The sequence below is a fragment of the Antennarius striatus genome, chromosome 22 (genome assembly GCF_040054535.1).
Source record: "Antennarius striatus isolate MH-2024 chromosome 22, ASM4005453v1, whole genome shotgun sequence".
NCBI classification, from domain to species: domain Eukaryota; kingdom Metazoa; phylum Chordata; class Actinopteri; order Lophiiformes; family Antennariidae; genus Antennarius; species Antennarius striatus.
In genome coordinates this window covers 5,183,045-5,199,577 of record NC_090797.1, presented here as the reverse complement: position 1 = coordinate 5,199,577, position 16,533 = coordinate 5,183,045, and the positions used below count along the sequence as shown (strand labels likewise).

General features: G+C 39.9%; 1 protein-coding gene across 3 annotated transcripts in view; it reads left to right on the top strand.

The window, feature by feature from the left end:
* The first annotated feature begins 1,659 nt into the window (after window positions 1-1,659).
* The window catches only part of atp2b1a (ATPase plasma membrane Ca2+ transporting 1a), a 35,965-nt gene continuing 21,091 nt past the window's right edge, over window positions 1,660-16,533 (top strand). The window contains exons 1-2 of one of the 3 annotated variants that reach the window (XM_068306878.1): window positions 1,660-1,835; window positions 12,662-13,139. In XM_068306878.1, the coding sequence (XP_068162979.1) occupies window positions 12,947-13,139 (193 nt within the window). In that variant the 5' untranslated portion in view covers window positions 1,660-1,835; window positions 12,662-12,946. The remainder of the gene's footprint in view (window positions 1,836-12,661; window positions 13,140-16,533) is intronic. The other 2 variants (XM_068306876.1, XM_068306877.1) reach the window with 2 other exon arrangements.

The window sequence follows — 16,533 nt, the reverse complement described above, 5'->3', positions numbered from 1 at the left end:
GGATTAAAGAGATTGTGTTGATGTTAAGTGAGGGTCTAACATTTGTTTAAATATTTCTGACCCTCAATGTATCTTGACTGATTGCCTTTTGACTTTCAGTCAAATTACACAGAATTAATAACAAATGGTTACACAAGTCAACTTACGTAAATCAGCTTTTTTTCATGCCTCTTCTCTTCCTGTTTCTTTCCAGATGTCTTCTCTTTTTGATTTACATTTAATTCGACAAGTTCTGTGATAATATTTTCCATTCAAAAATTCCACCCAGACATAAAACATTTTAACTCTTTCTTTGTTTTCAAACTTAAGGAGATGAATGCTTCTGTGCACATAGGGCTGTAATGTTAATGATAAATCCCATTATGCCAAGACAGAAAACATATTACACTGAGGTTTGACCTCAGCCAGAGTTGTTTCTGTTTATCATCTACCAACACTCATGTCTTTTTAACCTGGGGTCATAAAACTAACTAATTTGTCATAAAACATACCTTCATTTGATTTGAGTTGTGTAAAGTGGCTCATATATCATTCACCTTGACTGGATATATTTATTTAACTGGCCTTGTGCACATATTTCACATTGTACTCTATCATTATCTTGTAGTTCATTGGCCAATTCCTGCGCTACAAGGGCATTGCAACTCATTTTGCTGCTCTTACACTTCAATTATAATGTATTAGTAGTCATATGCAACTTTTATTGCACTTTAATAGTGAAAGATATTCTAAATTTCCACTTTCAGTGTGTTATTCCATTTTTATTTCAGAGAAGAAGTCTGAAGAATTAATAGAAAAAAACTTTTTAACCTGCAGTTCCATGCAGGTCATTTCATTACACTGACATTTGGCCCCAGCAGTAAAGAGGCCGATTGTCAAATATGTGACTCCTTCTCAACAGGACTGAAGACTCGCAAAGAATACAGGCATTGAATCCGCAGAAGAAGTAACAAAAAAAGCTCTACGTCATGGAAAGAATGACGTCAGGTTTGATTAAACGCCCAGGGAAGAGTCTTGTGTACCCTAGGTGGAGTTCATGCAGCCAGAAAGCAAAGTAGATGCGGCAGTGATGTTTCGGGTACTGTTCTTTACAGCGTGCATCTTTTGGAGGAGGGGTTGGGTCGAATAATCATGTTATTATAAAGCAACACGGGAGAAAAGAAGGGAGTAGAAGGGGATCATGACGTAACCGTTTCCATAGGCTACTGATATCGCTGGCTAAGCCAATGGGAATCCACACCAGCGGTCCATTCCCATCCTCCTCTTGACGTGCATCACATGTCCCCGGCGGTGTTGTGACATAAATGAAGTAAACGAGGTGAGATGTGTATCTCAGCATACTTCCGCCTTGGTCAAAATGTAGGTTAACGTTATCTTTTTGGACTGTCTCCTAAAATGTGTTGAGTAAATTTTCAAATGTTTTAATGTTCCAATTCTAAAATACATTTTGACAAGTACGAGACGAATATATTTAAATGTTGAAAAAGAAAAACAGGTGCTACAGCGGAATATGTATAAGATATGTGTCCGGAAGAACATGACTACTGAATTCATTAATATTTTTGAATAATTAAAAAAAATTTGCTTGTCATGTAAAGTAGTGGCGACATCGTTCCAAAGCACCGGTTTACGTTTAAATCCGTGCATACTTGAATTGTGCCTTCCGGTAGAGTGGGGGTAACTATCTTGGCAGCGCTGTGCTGATACTTGGTGGTGGTTGTGACAGCGCAGTGGGCGGGACTTTACCTCTGATCAGGGGAGCGAGTCTAGTCTTTGGTGAGACTGAGGGGGAGTTACAGAGAGAAAGGGATCCGGGGTCCTCTTCAGAGAACGGAGTAAGTATTTTAGTTTGTGCTTTCCATGCTGCCTCGTATATTGCCGGTATAATTCTCACTGTTTCCAGGTGCGTTAGACATTGCATGGGAAAACCTTACCGGTCAATTCTTTATTTTTTTATGTGTACTAATCAACGAGGGCCAGCCACCGGTGGGTAGCTTGCCTTGGGTAGTTAGCTTTATACCAGGCTAACATCGTTAGCTTACGTTATATCTTGACACATACTGTCATTTGGCGTTGGGGTTACCAACCCAGGTGTTCGCATGGCTTATCAATCAGGATGCTGACAGATATCTTTGCTCCTGCAAAGCGTATTCTTGCTCTTGCCTTGCCCTGGACGAACTTTTTCGAATTGCCAAATCAGGTAGAAGTTGTCTTTATGTATTTTTCCAGTCTTTACAGTTAACATTAAGCTAAAGCGTGGGAGCTCGTTTGGCTAACACCATACGCTAGCGTTGAACGGGTTTTTCCAGCGTTGGACTCGGCACGCCACGGTCTCTTGACGTCTTCACGTTCAGGCTTCTCGTTCGGAGGCTGCTCATGAAATAACACCAGTCTCATAAAACGTGGACTTCTATGTCGTTACGAGATTGTTACTATTTCGTTCAAATCGTGGGTGTCTTTTTGTAACCTGTCAGTGTTTTTTAACATTACGCGGGGCTCCTAATGTACGCTGACAGTTCGTGTCAGTAAGGCTGCGCTCGTCACACCGTCCGCCGGTCAGGAACTGTATTATCAGCCCCCCACTGTGGTTGCTCACACGGAATATTCTGAAAGCTTCTAGTGACAGCCTTAACGGCACATTTGGTGTTTTTGTCGACTGATTGTTACTATGGAATGTTAAAAATGTCTAGTGCAAAGATCAGTAACATCGTTCAGCGAGACGACGACGTGCTGACATGCAGCCATCGTGTCAGTTCGACGTTCATTCAGAGGCGATCATCTACCGGGTGTCGCTTTAATTATCGTTTATGTCGTCCTGTACCTCATCCTGAAACCGAACCTTTAGCCTAAACGTCATCTTATCGATCTTGAACCACAACCCGATCCCTCACACCAACCACTTAACGTAACTCGCTGTCCTGTAACGGCTGTTCTTCACGGCGCCTATCCCATCGAGTCAGGATCCCCACGGAAACTGAGTGTCAGGTAGGAACAAGTTGATGGCGTGTTTTACCTCGACCCTCTTGACCTTCATGGACAATGTACTTTCGCACTCGGTAACACCGCACGGACGTCTCCAGGTTGATGTGGAGTGCAGCCACCGTGCACCTTTTAGTGTCTAGTTGAAGGGATCACTCCTTATCCAATTAAATGGCACCGGGTTTGTTGCAGCGCCAGCAGTGTCTTTTCTATGTTTGTGTAATGGCTTGTGAGGATTGCACGTAATGTCATTTTATCAAAACGCGCTTGAAAACAGGATTTAGCTTGAACAATAGGTGTGACAATAAATGTAAAATGGCATAGTTATCTGCAAATGTGCATATCACATAATAGCTGAGTATAACACTAATACAATCCAGACATGTATACTCTAGATGTAACGACGGTCATAAAAGGAAGTTTCAACTTTGAAAAGCAGAATGTCTGAATTTTCTAGATATCCTTTGACGTATATCACCATCTTTAACAGTGATTTTGCATTGCTGCTAGCTCAGCATATAGAGATTCAGTTTAATGATTCACTTAAACCACCAGTAAAGCAATCTGTTGTTATGTCTGAACCCTTTGAACTAAGACTGTTGCTGTCACTTAAGAATGACAAAAATATCCTTTCTTGTTCCTTGCTATTCCATGCTTTGTCATAATGTCTGTAATTCTTTTCCTGAATAAAACATGTCAAATATGTGTCAAATATCAAATAAATGTTATGCTAGATTTTTTGGAAAATGCTTATATTTTCAAGGTAAAATCACGGTCTTCTTGGCAGTGTTTCATAGCTGCAAAGTGCTTTTCTTACATTCGTTGACTTAACAAACTTTCAGTAATACAACTTTAGTATTTTAATCTTGTACAGTATTAACTGGAGAGTTATTTTTGATAATCCTACACCATACTTTTCTGTTAAAATACTATCTGCTTCTCATGCCATGGGAGTTTTTGGTATTCGCATAGAGATTGTCACTTTAAAATAATAGGGTCCTGAGTAGGCCAGACTTCCCTTCTGGCAGTGAACACTTGTCAAGTGTGTCCTGCACTCATTGCAAGTGAGTCTCCCTTACAGCTGTTTGATATCTCCACTGATTTCATAACCGTGCCTTGTGCTTCGGTCAGTTACAACTCAAGCTTCAAAAATAAATTTTCATTTCTGACTAAAAAATTTTGGCGGCTGCATGTTAGATATCATTATTGCAAAGAGTAAGTCACTTCAGGTCAGTCATCTAAGGTGACTTTGAGACTCATGTAAACTGACATGGAAAACTAAATATAATCTCATTTCTTATGATTAAATGTGATGTGTTTGACAGTGCTATTTACTTATGATGGAGCTTTGCTTATCTTTCTTCCTCTGGATTCTAAGGCCAAGGTTATTTGGGGCAGAGGTTTTAAGTTACGTGCAGTTTCAATCATCACTTCTTATTCAAAATCTTGACGAACAAAGAAAGGATGATGAACTACATAGGTGTAACTAAAAGCAGTTTGCTTTTCCAGATCATGTGCTAGCATTTAGGGGCAGTAGTTTTGGCAGTAGTTTTGCTATCTTTTGAAAAGGTGACATTAATTTTATTAGGATCCTGTCTGCTAATATATTTATAAACTATGTATACCAAAGTATGAATTATTCATCAAAGCAACTGGAAGGTCCAAGTATGCTTAAGATATTCACATGTTTGTCATTTTTGGAAGCCTTCAAAGCTGTTTAAAGATTTGCAAAGTTTAAATTTGTGAGGGTTTGAACTTTGCTATGCCACGACTGAGTACAGGAAGCCATACTGCTGACTCAAAGGTTGTTTCAGTGCAAACAATTGCTGATTATGGTAGACAAAATCATGGGTAACATCAAGAAAATCCACTGGTTTCCACCTATCCAAATAGTTGTATTGTTGTTCTGAAATTTTACTATGACAGACTAGTCTCATAATGCCAGTCCATATGTTGCCTCTCTCAAACATGTATTACTGACTGCTGATGTTATAAATTTTTTAGTTATCAACATGTTTGCAGGGCTCAGTTGCAAGGCCAATGCAGCATTTGCACAATCTACAATGCTCAAACTCTGGAGCTATCCTGTAATTCATCTCTAAAAAGGTGACAGATTCAAGCAACGTTTTATTTATTGACCAAATAATAACCTTTATGAGACGAGCCTTAACAGACTGGGCCAGGGATGAGCAACAATAAACAAGACTGCCTTACCACTACAGGAAGGATTTAACTGCTTCAACCCACTCGTAAATAAAATAACTTTGTGCTCAGCCCATTCCACCTATAAAACCCTGCTTCCTCTCTCCACCTTGTACAACAATGACTCTGCATCAGATAAGATGCTTTCTACTTCTGGAGATCAAATATAGAGCAGCATTTCTCAACCCAGTTGTTAATATCTCCAGTCACCCCAGTCCAAATGTATATGAATTTGTACATGCCATATCCTTCCCCTGACTGTACACGCACACGCATGCACACACAGAATAGCTATTGAGAATGGGAGTGTGAATGTGACTTGTTATCAGTGGGGAAAACGGAGCCTCGCTTGATGCACACAACCGATGTATTGTGGCAGGACTGGATGAGAGGCTGTCACATAGCTCTTAGCCTGCAGCCTTCAGTCATCCCTGTACTTGTTCTTCAAGTAAGTTAAGCTCACTTACACCAATAGATCCATAAGAAGACTGCATGACATTAAATGATAGGGCAGCTCTTCCCAATGATATGCAAACCTGTCCAAAGGTATCCATTCTGGTTTGTGCCAGTTGTTCCTTTGCCAGTAGTGCAGCTCTGTCTTTGACACTTCTGTCCTCATCATTGTCACTTGCACTTGTTGGTTCTGTTGACTTTGCAATTGAATTAAGTACTCTGCAACCCTTCTGGCTAATTATGAATCATTTCTTGTCAGGTGTCTATTAAGTATGCTCAGAAAAGTTGTTTGGTATGACAGGTTCATTCAGCATACCATGGACACTAGAGACAGAGCATGACATATTCTGTTAAGATTAGTCACCCACTAAGGCATACGTTGATGTGATGGGGCTATGAGAGACAAAAATCAATGCATGAGTTGGTTAATAATCATCATTTTCATCATGAGTTTAAATTTTTTGGAGTTTTAATTAATTTTATGATATCGAAGACAATATTTAATTTTATTGTACAGTACATTTGAGAAAGCACCATTCACTGAAGTGAATGCTGCTGTGGCATACTGCTTGAGAGAGGCAAACAGAGGCTTTGATAACTTTTAAAATTAAATTGTGAATCAATGCTGATAATTTTTTCAGATGAAAAGACTGCAGATAATTTATGTTGTTGGGGTAGACGGAGATGATTTGAAAGACTGAGGATCATCTTCATGATCAGCTGCATCAGGATAACCAGGTTAGACACTCTAGGTCTTACCCCAATCAGCTGGACAACTCTCTCGACCAAAGGTTACATCACAGATACCTGTCGTGGCAATGCCCCTCATAGGTCTTGCTTACAACAAGTTTGATGCACAACACTAGTATGGCCTGAAATGGTAAGGTTAGAAGACTATGGCAGTTAATTGCAGGGCAGCAGGACCTCAGGCCACTGAGCTGCTACGTTGAATCACACATAACAAAGGACACAGAGAGCTCTTATCTTCAAAGTGGCTTGATGAAAGATACTCCATTTTGAAATATTTTCCGTCCTGCGGACACGAAGAACACTAACAGCTAAATATAACCATTTCATCTGGTTTTGTTTCCTCTGGAGGAAAAAAAGGTAATGTTTTACACAACTGAGGATGTGAAAATTCCATGTTCAACAAGAATATTACTTGCTTTCACTTCGTCATGCAGGGATTGAATAATCCTGGGTTTTTCACAGCACCTTTTCATATCAAGTTTTAAAACAAAATATGTTTTCCAGGATTAAATACTGGCAAGACAATTTATTTTATAGATCATTAGATGCCCCATCATGCATGGAGAGCTTAAGCACAAAAGTGTATCGGTAGCGACTCCTAGCTTTGGGGATGTATTGGCAGACTGACAGTGTGAGAGCTGTGTGGGGTGAAATAGTGCTCCCAGCTTCAAGCCGGGCAGCCCAAGGAGGGCTGGGTGTCTCTACTTTGTACCCTACACATTTACATGGCCTGACCCAGTTCAGCAATGGCTAGCAGTGGGGGGAGGGGATAGTCTGGGGAAGCTAAAAATACCACCCCTCGCATTAGGCAGCTCTATTGCAGAGGGATCCCTAGAATTGCTATCCTTGTCTTGCATGGAGTTGTTGGCACGTAGAGGTGTAAAAACTGCCAGAGGGTTTCCTTAGTGTTCAAACAACGACATGAGTATATTTCTGTGATGCCCATCGTTGTCCTATCTGCATGTTTCTACTTGCCACAGTCCTCTTGGGTTAAGTGCGCATTTCTGTGTGTGAAGATAGCCTCAAATAGCTCAAGATAAAAAGTACTGAGTGCCTTACAAGTGCCTGGTCCTTTGGTAAAACCACCTCGTGTTTAAGCTGCGCTGCGGTTTTGCTGCTGTTGTGTGGAAAGGGTTAACGTTAGCCTTTGCCATTCAACCATACCATGCCAGCTGTTGGCTTGGAGATCCAATCACAATGATTTTCCACTGTTGTGACATGTGACCTGCACCGCAACCCGAAACTGTTGCAGTGCAGCAAATGTTGGCACTTCCTTCATCTTGGCGTTGTTGCTGCTTGCTGGGTTAGGGGGTGTGAATGTGGGAGAGGGCTCATGGAGTAAGACACGAAGACAAGGAAATGGAGAAGGTGGAGAATTGCAATCGTTATTATAGTCTGCACATGTGCTCAGCCCATGCATGTGGTCCCCAAGACAAGTTGAACCTTACAATCCCACTAAAATTACATCATGTAGCGATCATTTATATATTTAGAAATGCATGTTATTACATTCTATGATGACTAATGTTTTAGCTGTACTTACTATTGAAAATGTTTTTCTTGGTAATGACGGGATGTTTTTTTTTTTTTAAATTTTAGAATCAAAGAACAAATTAGCCAATAAGCTGAATTGCCGAATGGTATGTCGTGGTTTCTAACAGCTATGACATGTATGTCAGAATTGAACAGCATCAGGCTTTTCTTCTAATAATTTTTGCTTTATCCTTCATTAAATGTGGCAGTTTTTAAATTTTCTTTGGCCTAGAGAAATGCAAAACAAATTCTGTTAGATGAAACTCAGCTGACTCCATAATAACGAGGACTGTAGTGGTTGGGCCAGAGCCCTACTAAGTGGGTCTGGGCGCAAAAATTGTACATTCTTTAAAATTAAATCCATCTCTCTAAACTGAAAATGTCAACAATTGTGTCCTATAGTCAGTCGTTCAAACACAGTGGTTGTATAGATTAATGATGCCAAAAAAGACAGACCCACAGTTTAGACATGGTACAATGACAAATTGTTCGCTGACGTTAACATTACCGAATGTAGCCATCCGGAGTTGTCCTTCCCGGGTCCCAAAGTAAAATTCTTCCAAGAGGCCCTCCCACCTGACCTGTGAGACATGTAAACCATTTGCCATTGCCACAGAGCCACAGCTGACACCCCAGCACTCGCACTACAATCCTCCCTTTCCTTAAAACAGTTTGTTCCATCTGTCAGTCTAAGAATAAGACCCATGCAGAACAGTGTGCAGTATAAACAACATTATTCCTTGAATAAAAGCACTGAAGCTTAGCGTTAAAGTTGATTAAGAAATAGAAAAATAAAATCCAGAAAGAATACTGGGAGATTTCTCACGCTAATTCCATATGGCAACATGATTGAATTAGCTCGAGCTAAACAGTGTGTGTGTGTGTGTGTGTGTGTGTGTGTGTGTGTGGTGGGGGATTATCAAAGAATTGATTATTATGTATGTATGTGTATGTCATGGCTGCAGCTTTTTGCGAAGTAAGCTAGATCAGCTGAGTCTGTGCTCGTGCTGACTCATTATCCTACGTCGACTATGCTCTTGTCCAAAAAAAGCTTATAACCTCTTTTATTACACTTTGTAAAATTAATTGATAGTATTACACTAAAACGCCAAAATGGGACGTAAGCACATCTCAGTGTGGTCTTTTTGAGGGCAAATAAAAAATACATAAACTTAACACCTTTCCACCTTCAAAAGTGATATTAATATTTGGCACACACATTCCTCAGCCACTGTTCTTAGTCATAGTCCTGACTCAGATGTTCCTGCAGTAAGATTTTAGTTGACTGAAGCCTTTGCCATCTCATTAAAATTTCAAAGAAAAACCCTGTATTTTAGGCAATAATTTTCATTGACATTTTAGTTTTTTTTATACTCCTAGATATATTTATCATTTTAGTCACTCTTGTGTAGTCTAGTCAAAATATAACATTTCAGCCACTGTCTAATCTTCCTTCCAAACCTTTCAGTGCCCCACCTATCAGAGACACCCTCGCTTATCCTGCTATGATGGAACTGCCTTGGATTGGCTAGTATTTGTTTCCTTGTTTGGTCATTTTGTCAGGTTTAGCCAAGAATGGATGACTGTTGGATTGCATAGGTTAAGAATATCAGGGCATGCCAGTCAGTGTAGCTGGTTGGAACTGAACTGATAGCTCCTTTGCAGTAAAATCCATATTTGAAGTCCAGATTTTGCTGATATTGAGCTCCAGATAAGGAATCCTGTGACAAATCAGTCACTGCTAGTACATTTCTAGACAGATAGAGATATAAACTACAAAGTAACTTGTGTGTCGAAGCATAAAATCTTTGAGTTGGTAACCGTAATTTAAAGACGGAAGCCTTAGCTTTCTGCTGTAGCTATCACCATTTTAATTTTAGTTCGATTTCAGACTGAGGGCATCTGCAGCAGTTCCATTGTCTTAGTCTGAAGAGGCTGGCATTTGGCATTCCCTGCATTTCTGTTCAACTCGTGAGAAAATCACTTAGTTTTTCACTGAAATCAGAGCAGTGGTGTAAATAGTAACTTGTGGCTTGTAAATGTGCATTGATTACCATTATACAAGGTTCAAGAGTATTCCCTTGAAAATGTGGTTTCTGTGATCTCCTCACCTCAGTGACACAACAGGAGCAGCAATTATGTTGTGTAATAAATAATAAATTCTGTCCTGATTTCCATGACAGATGGCTCCAAATAGAATCTCAACATGTGACAGAATAGTTTCCAAGAACCTCAGTGGAATAAGCTGCGAGCATTCATTTGTGCACTGGATAATAATAAAGCCCACATTTTCTTCCACTAAATCTGCATCCCAGTTTTAATTTTAGCAATACAGAGTTTTTGGTGTTGGTACAATGTTGTACATTTAAGGTCCTGTTAGATATATTGAGACCTGTGTGTGTGGTGTTATTTCAGTCATGTTTGGTGTTTCTTTTAGCCAAGAATCCAGAAAGCGAGTTAAACCTCTCAAGCTTAGAGTAAACAGCAGCATTTTTCTAGGCAAGGCAAAAGATCCCGTCTGCCTGCATTGGTGCCCTTTCGATGGATCAGATTGCAGAGTACCAGTCTCTGCACTGAAAATCTGAGTTTCACACAACTTTCCTCCACCTGAAAGTGCAGAGCATGGTGGGTGTTTGCAAAAATGTTTGGGATTAGAACCACATGCATGCATACCCCTTGAGGTTTCAAGAAATTCATAGTCATGATTTTGTTTTTTCACCCAATAATATTTTTTTAATGGTACTGAAATAAACTGTACAAATTATCAGCTAAAAATAGGTTCACTCATGAGCCTAAAAACCCAATACTTGTAGACATGCATTAAGCAGTTAGACTTACTGCAACAGCACATGATTTTTATGTGCAAGCCGCAGAAAATACCATCTTACAAGTACTTAAAGTTATATACTTGCCTGATAGGCAGTAAGCAGTCTGTAGCAAAGTCATGTTTAAATGTTGCGCTTGCATCTTTACATTTTAGTTTGTTTTTTTAACAAATATGGCACAGCAACCACATCTAACCTCCACTTCAGCTGCACGTCTCTGATCTACACACCCCTCCTCAACAACTAGCTGAAGGGTGTGATTGACACATGGCAGACCTTGAGTTTGATTTTGGATATCATGAACATAACCTTTTGGAATGCCTCATTTCTGAATCGCATCATTAAACACACCTGCTATTTCTAGGTTAGCATGTGAACCCAAAACTTTTTTAAATAGAGAATGATTCTCTTTGAAATAAAGTCAGCCCAGTGTGCAGTTTGGTGACAGACATTGAGTTAAAGATAATTATCCAAATGATGGTGAAGGTGGATTCTGAAATGTTGTACAAGTTGCAGCTGGTGTGCTTTTTCATAGAATTGTCCAGTTTTGGTATCAGTGTCTGAGAAGTAGTGACTCAAGGGCTATAGGACCCACATATTGGCTATAGTACCGCGAGAATATGGTGAAACCCCATGCTGTTAACATTATTTTTGCCTTTAATTCAGTGTAGTGATAAATTTAAGTAAATTTAAGTATGCATAGCGCCTGACTAATGTCCGATACTGGTATTAGTATTCATGCATAGCAGTATGAAACACACCTTTGTGACTGGTGGCCAAAAAAAATTAGTGAATCTTTTTTTTATATTCTCATAGTCCTCGGTTTTGTTTTCTTTCCGAGCTGCACAAAGAGAAATTCCTATCAGTTTTGTGGTCATGAATGAATCAGCCTCATTTTGTTAGGCTGATTAAAGCTGAATGGACAGCAGCCTCTCATTAGAATGGACTCTCCCATGTAGAGCACCATGGAGATCCCTGATGCCACAGATAGTCTTAATTAGATTAAACTGAAGGCTGTTCCTGAGGTAATCAGTCACTCGGTTCCTGCCTTCTACGTTGCCCGAACCTTTGCTCTGCATGGAAGCAGGTGACTTTTTTTCCCTTTGCTCTTATTTTTGAAAGACAGACCTCTTGTACACTACTTAAGCGTGGTGGGATATTGAGACAGTCATACAGATTCATTTAACTGTGCAGTCTTGATTGTTAAAATTATACTCTGGGTTTTGAATAGGGGTGAGCCCTGTCTTTTGAGTGAAAGAATAATTTTAAAAAAAACATGAATTTAACTGAAACACCACATGAATTGTAAGAATACTTAATTAAGATGTAAGTAAGCTTTAGAAGCTGGAATCATTTTACTTACAGTTCGGTTACTCCAGGATCATCTAGTTGTTTGTCCTTTTTCCCTGCCTGCCATGAAATTAATCATTATTACCACACATCTATTTGTTAGTTTCAATCATTAGTATAAGTAGTAGTCATATTATTAGTATTGCTTATATTATTAGTATTAGTATTGTTCTCTGCAATAAATGCAACCAATTAAAATCCAACAGCTGTGATCTATGGGGGAGATGCTGCTTGAAACATCTGCCTTTCAAACTCTTGAAAAGTCCCTTGGCTCCTAGTGGAGTGATGATTATTGAATTCTGATACCCCACTCTGCTTGCATACTAGCAAAGTGCACATTACCTGACAAGAGTTCTGTCTAGATGACAAAATTATTACTGTTTTATGACTCAAGTGCAGCTAATCAAAATCTCTCAACAATGACCAGTGCCAGGTTTGTTGATGACATGCTGCTTGCTCAGCAGCTGAGTGGTTTTGACAGTGTTTATTCAATAAATATGGGGGGATGGGGAATCCTACCCCACTAATGACGCTCTTAACATTTTTTTTTGTTTTTGCTTCCCCTCCAGATCTGCATGTATGGTGATCTCCACCTCTGTGGGTGATCCTCAGTCACCATGAAAGACTAAGAACTCAGCTCTCCAAGGAAATGGCTTGTTTCGTGAAACCCCTGTCCTTCCACCAACCGTACATCTCCAGCTGTCTCTGAAGGATCCATTCACTTTTTATGGGAGCTACCACTGTGTTCACATTTTTGAGGATATAATTTTTTTCCTGGACAATACTTTTTTTTCACCCTCACTTTTGAGCAGAAGCTTCAACGCTTTGCGACTGAGTGAGAAGACGGCGAAAAAATGGCGAACAACTCATACAGTGGGGTGAAGAACTCAATAGTGGAGGCCAATCACGATGGAGAATTTGGCTGCACACTCAAAGAACTGCGCTCTCTTATGGAACTGAGAGGGACAGAGGCAATTAGTAAAATTGGCCAAACTTATGAAGATGTTCAAGGACTTTGCAACCGGTTAAAAACATCACCTATAGATGGTAGAGTAATGTTTCCACTTCTCTCAGCATGACTCTTTAATTGGTTCAAATGCAGGATGTCCTATCACATAGCTTGTAGCATGTGCTGTTTGAATGCCATCGTGGTGTACTCATCGTTTTGGAGGTGTGTCATACCATCCACATGGTGGGTGTCTTGACATCACTTCCTTGGAAAACCTAATATGTCAGGCAGGTGGAAGGACAGGCTGGATCTGACCTGGGCCAGTCTGGCTGTGTTTCATTGCCTGTGGATATGCTCCTCATACCCCCCCCCTTACCCCCACTCCCTTTTCACCTCTGTGTCTTTGCGTAGGCCTCAGACAGACCAGCTGTCGGCCCGGGCACAGCACCAGGCTGCAGGCAGGTCAATGTCCCACATGTAGCAGACAAAACAGGATGTTGTAATGCTGGGGTAGTAACGACTATGGATGGGCAATGAATTTCAATATGTGAATAGTCATTCATTCTGCACAATATTCTCCTTGAAAAAGTGGAAAAATATGCTCCTGTTACTATGCGTATGTGTGCTGTGGGGAGCCAATCGATCAGTAATCAAATAGTTCAGAGTGATTATCAATTACTAACTTTACTTGACGTGCTATCCCCTTAACAACTGCAACACCTTAGAGAAGTGTACAGCTTTTAAAGTTTATCCTCAGTGTTACTCTTCGTCACAGAAGTTCACAATATGTGTGTTAAAAGGTTCTTGTTTAGAGTTAAATCCCATTAGTGCAATACTGTTTGAAAGCATTGCTCCCTTTTCTCCCACTCTTTTGGTCTCAGACTCTTTTTGTCTTCTATAGATAGTCTGCGTAATCGCCTGTGTGACCTTGACTGAACTCTTATGGGAGGGGATTTTACAGTTTGATCCCAGATTAAAAAGGCACCACACATTCACTGTAGCATCAACGGTCTTCTATCCGGCGTCTCAAAGCAAGTCCAAAAAATATATATATAAATATCCTTAGTATCATCAAAGCAATTAGGAATATGATATATGATATGATTAATTACTGAACAAAACAACTTTGATTCAAGAATCATTACCTTATTTTTTTAGTTCTTGACCTTTTATTTAGAGGTAGAAAATGCCATGCAGTCCCTTATGCTAGTTGTTTCATAAATGCCAGTGTGCTCCCCCTCCTCTGCTCCACCTACCTGGTCTGAGCTACAAAAATTAAAGCGGAGGCTCATTAGCTTTACGGCATTTGGGTTATGAAGTATAAAGAAGTCTTTATATGGTACGAGTTGCCGTTAACGCTTTAGCTACACTGAACACTTGCTATAAGCGATCCATTTGTGGAGCGGAAGTGCTGTGGAATGCATGTTTTTACTGGCTACACCTGCAGCACACATAGGGCAAAGGCTTGCCTTTGAGTCACTGGCAAAACAAGATGGTGAGCTTTCATTTCGGGTTTGTGTGGGATTGTGTGCGCTTGTTTCTGACGTCTCACAGCACTGGGAAGTGTGAACATTTCGTGATTGAGTTTAACATTTACAGAACAAGGTTATTGTAGTTAAAGCAAAATTGCAGATTTATTTGAAAAAAAACAAACCATTTCAGTTAAACGAAATGAAAAGATTTTATTAAAAAAACAGTGCATTATAAAATTAAAAGAAGCATTTCAAGATATGCTTTTATATGTAGTCTTTGTTTCAGAAAACTGGATCCTTGCTTATAAATGTGAAGCTTTCAAGGATGCTCCTTTCATGCCGGCTTGTGAAACTGTTACCTGTTGCCAAGTAACCTGTCGTCTATGATGCTCCTAAGAGTAATCCATTGAAGGCCCAACTTGTTAGTATCACATTGATAGAAATGAATATGTCCACATTTATTTTTCTCCTGCAGCAGCTGCTGTTCCAGTTGGTCTGCAGCCCCTGGCGTTTTTGATGGTTTTAGTTTCAATCATCTCAATTGTCATTGGCTTGGGAAATTAAACCATTATTTAAGATTAGAGGAGCTTGACAATTGAAAATGAGTTTTTAATTAGTTGCTTAGGCATTTCACAAAGCTTTTAAACCAATCCTTTGCTAATACTCATCATTTTCATTTTGCCCAAAGAAGTTTGAGTTTACTCTGCTGCGGCTGTACATGAATGCACCACTCTACTTTGGCTAGGTTTTGGCACACTCCGTTGAGATTAGGCTGAATGTAATGTATCATGGCACTGCCACAGCTATTTTCCACACTACCACATAAGGCCCGGTGTCTCTGCTCTTCTATTCAGTTAGATTTCAATACACTGTTCTGTGATTGTCATTGATTTTGTCAAAAAACATGACAGCGCTCCAAGTCTGAAAAGAATTAATTATGCACACTGTACAATGTGGTGCTTAAAGTGTGACAGCGAACACTGCCAAAAAGCTTATTGAAATATTACATGTGCCTATTTGACAAATGCGAACCATTAACCCTGTCACAGTGCTGCAGTGCAGTGAAAAAGAAGGTGACGCCTGAAGGGTTTTAATCAGAGAATACTAAAAAAAATATTTTTTCTAGCCAACTCATTGATTCAACATATCTTTCTCATTTTGAAACTGTACTCCAGTTTTGGTACTGTACTTATCAAACAAACCCTGTTTCCACAGTGTGTGTGTGTGTGTGTGTGTGTGTGTGCGTGTGCGTGCACGTGCGTTGAAGGGGCAGCTCACCAGTATCAGACGCTCTGGAAGTTGGCTTGGTGTTTGTCTCATTTGCTTTCCCTTTGCATTCTGTTTTTTTAGTCTCATCTCTGCTTCAGTAACCGCCATGAAATGAACACCAGTTAGTGTTCCGCCAAGCAAACATTCTCTATTTTTCTAGTGGGAACCAGACACATAAGTGTCAACGTGTAATTGTTTCTTTTAAAACACATTAAAATTAGTTTGCTCATGATTGGGAACACTCCTCAGCTTGGGAAAACAGTCATATAATGTTTGTGGCTTTTATAGGCATTGTTGAGGCTGAGAAGATGTGACTAGTGATGTCTTAAGGGTTGACTTGGCCTGAACGTGGTGATGACACATTTTAACTTGACGCCTACATGACATACTTGCAGCATGGATTATAAAAGACATGGATGTTTAAAGTCAGGGAGGGCACAATGGGGAATTTTTTGATGTCCCCTTTTTCAAACCAAATTTATAAAGGTTGTGCTTCATGAGTCAGGATATCTTAGCCAGTGCTTCGTCAGTTGTGCCCACTCTTGTTTTTTTTATATCCCTCTCTTGTGAGTCCCACAGCTGTTTATAACAGCAAAACTAAGTCACTGGAGTACTGTTACAACAGAACTCCCATCCCTTGACTGCATTTCCCAGCATTGAATGTTGTGTGTCAGGGTCATTGCATTGTAAGCCAAAGTGCACCCAGATGTCTGGAGCACTTTTCATGTTGTTGTTCTTGTTGTCCTTTTCC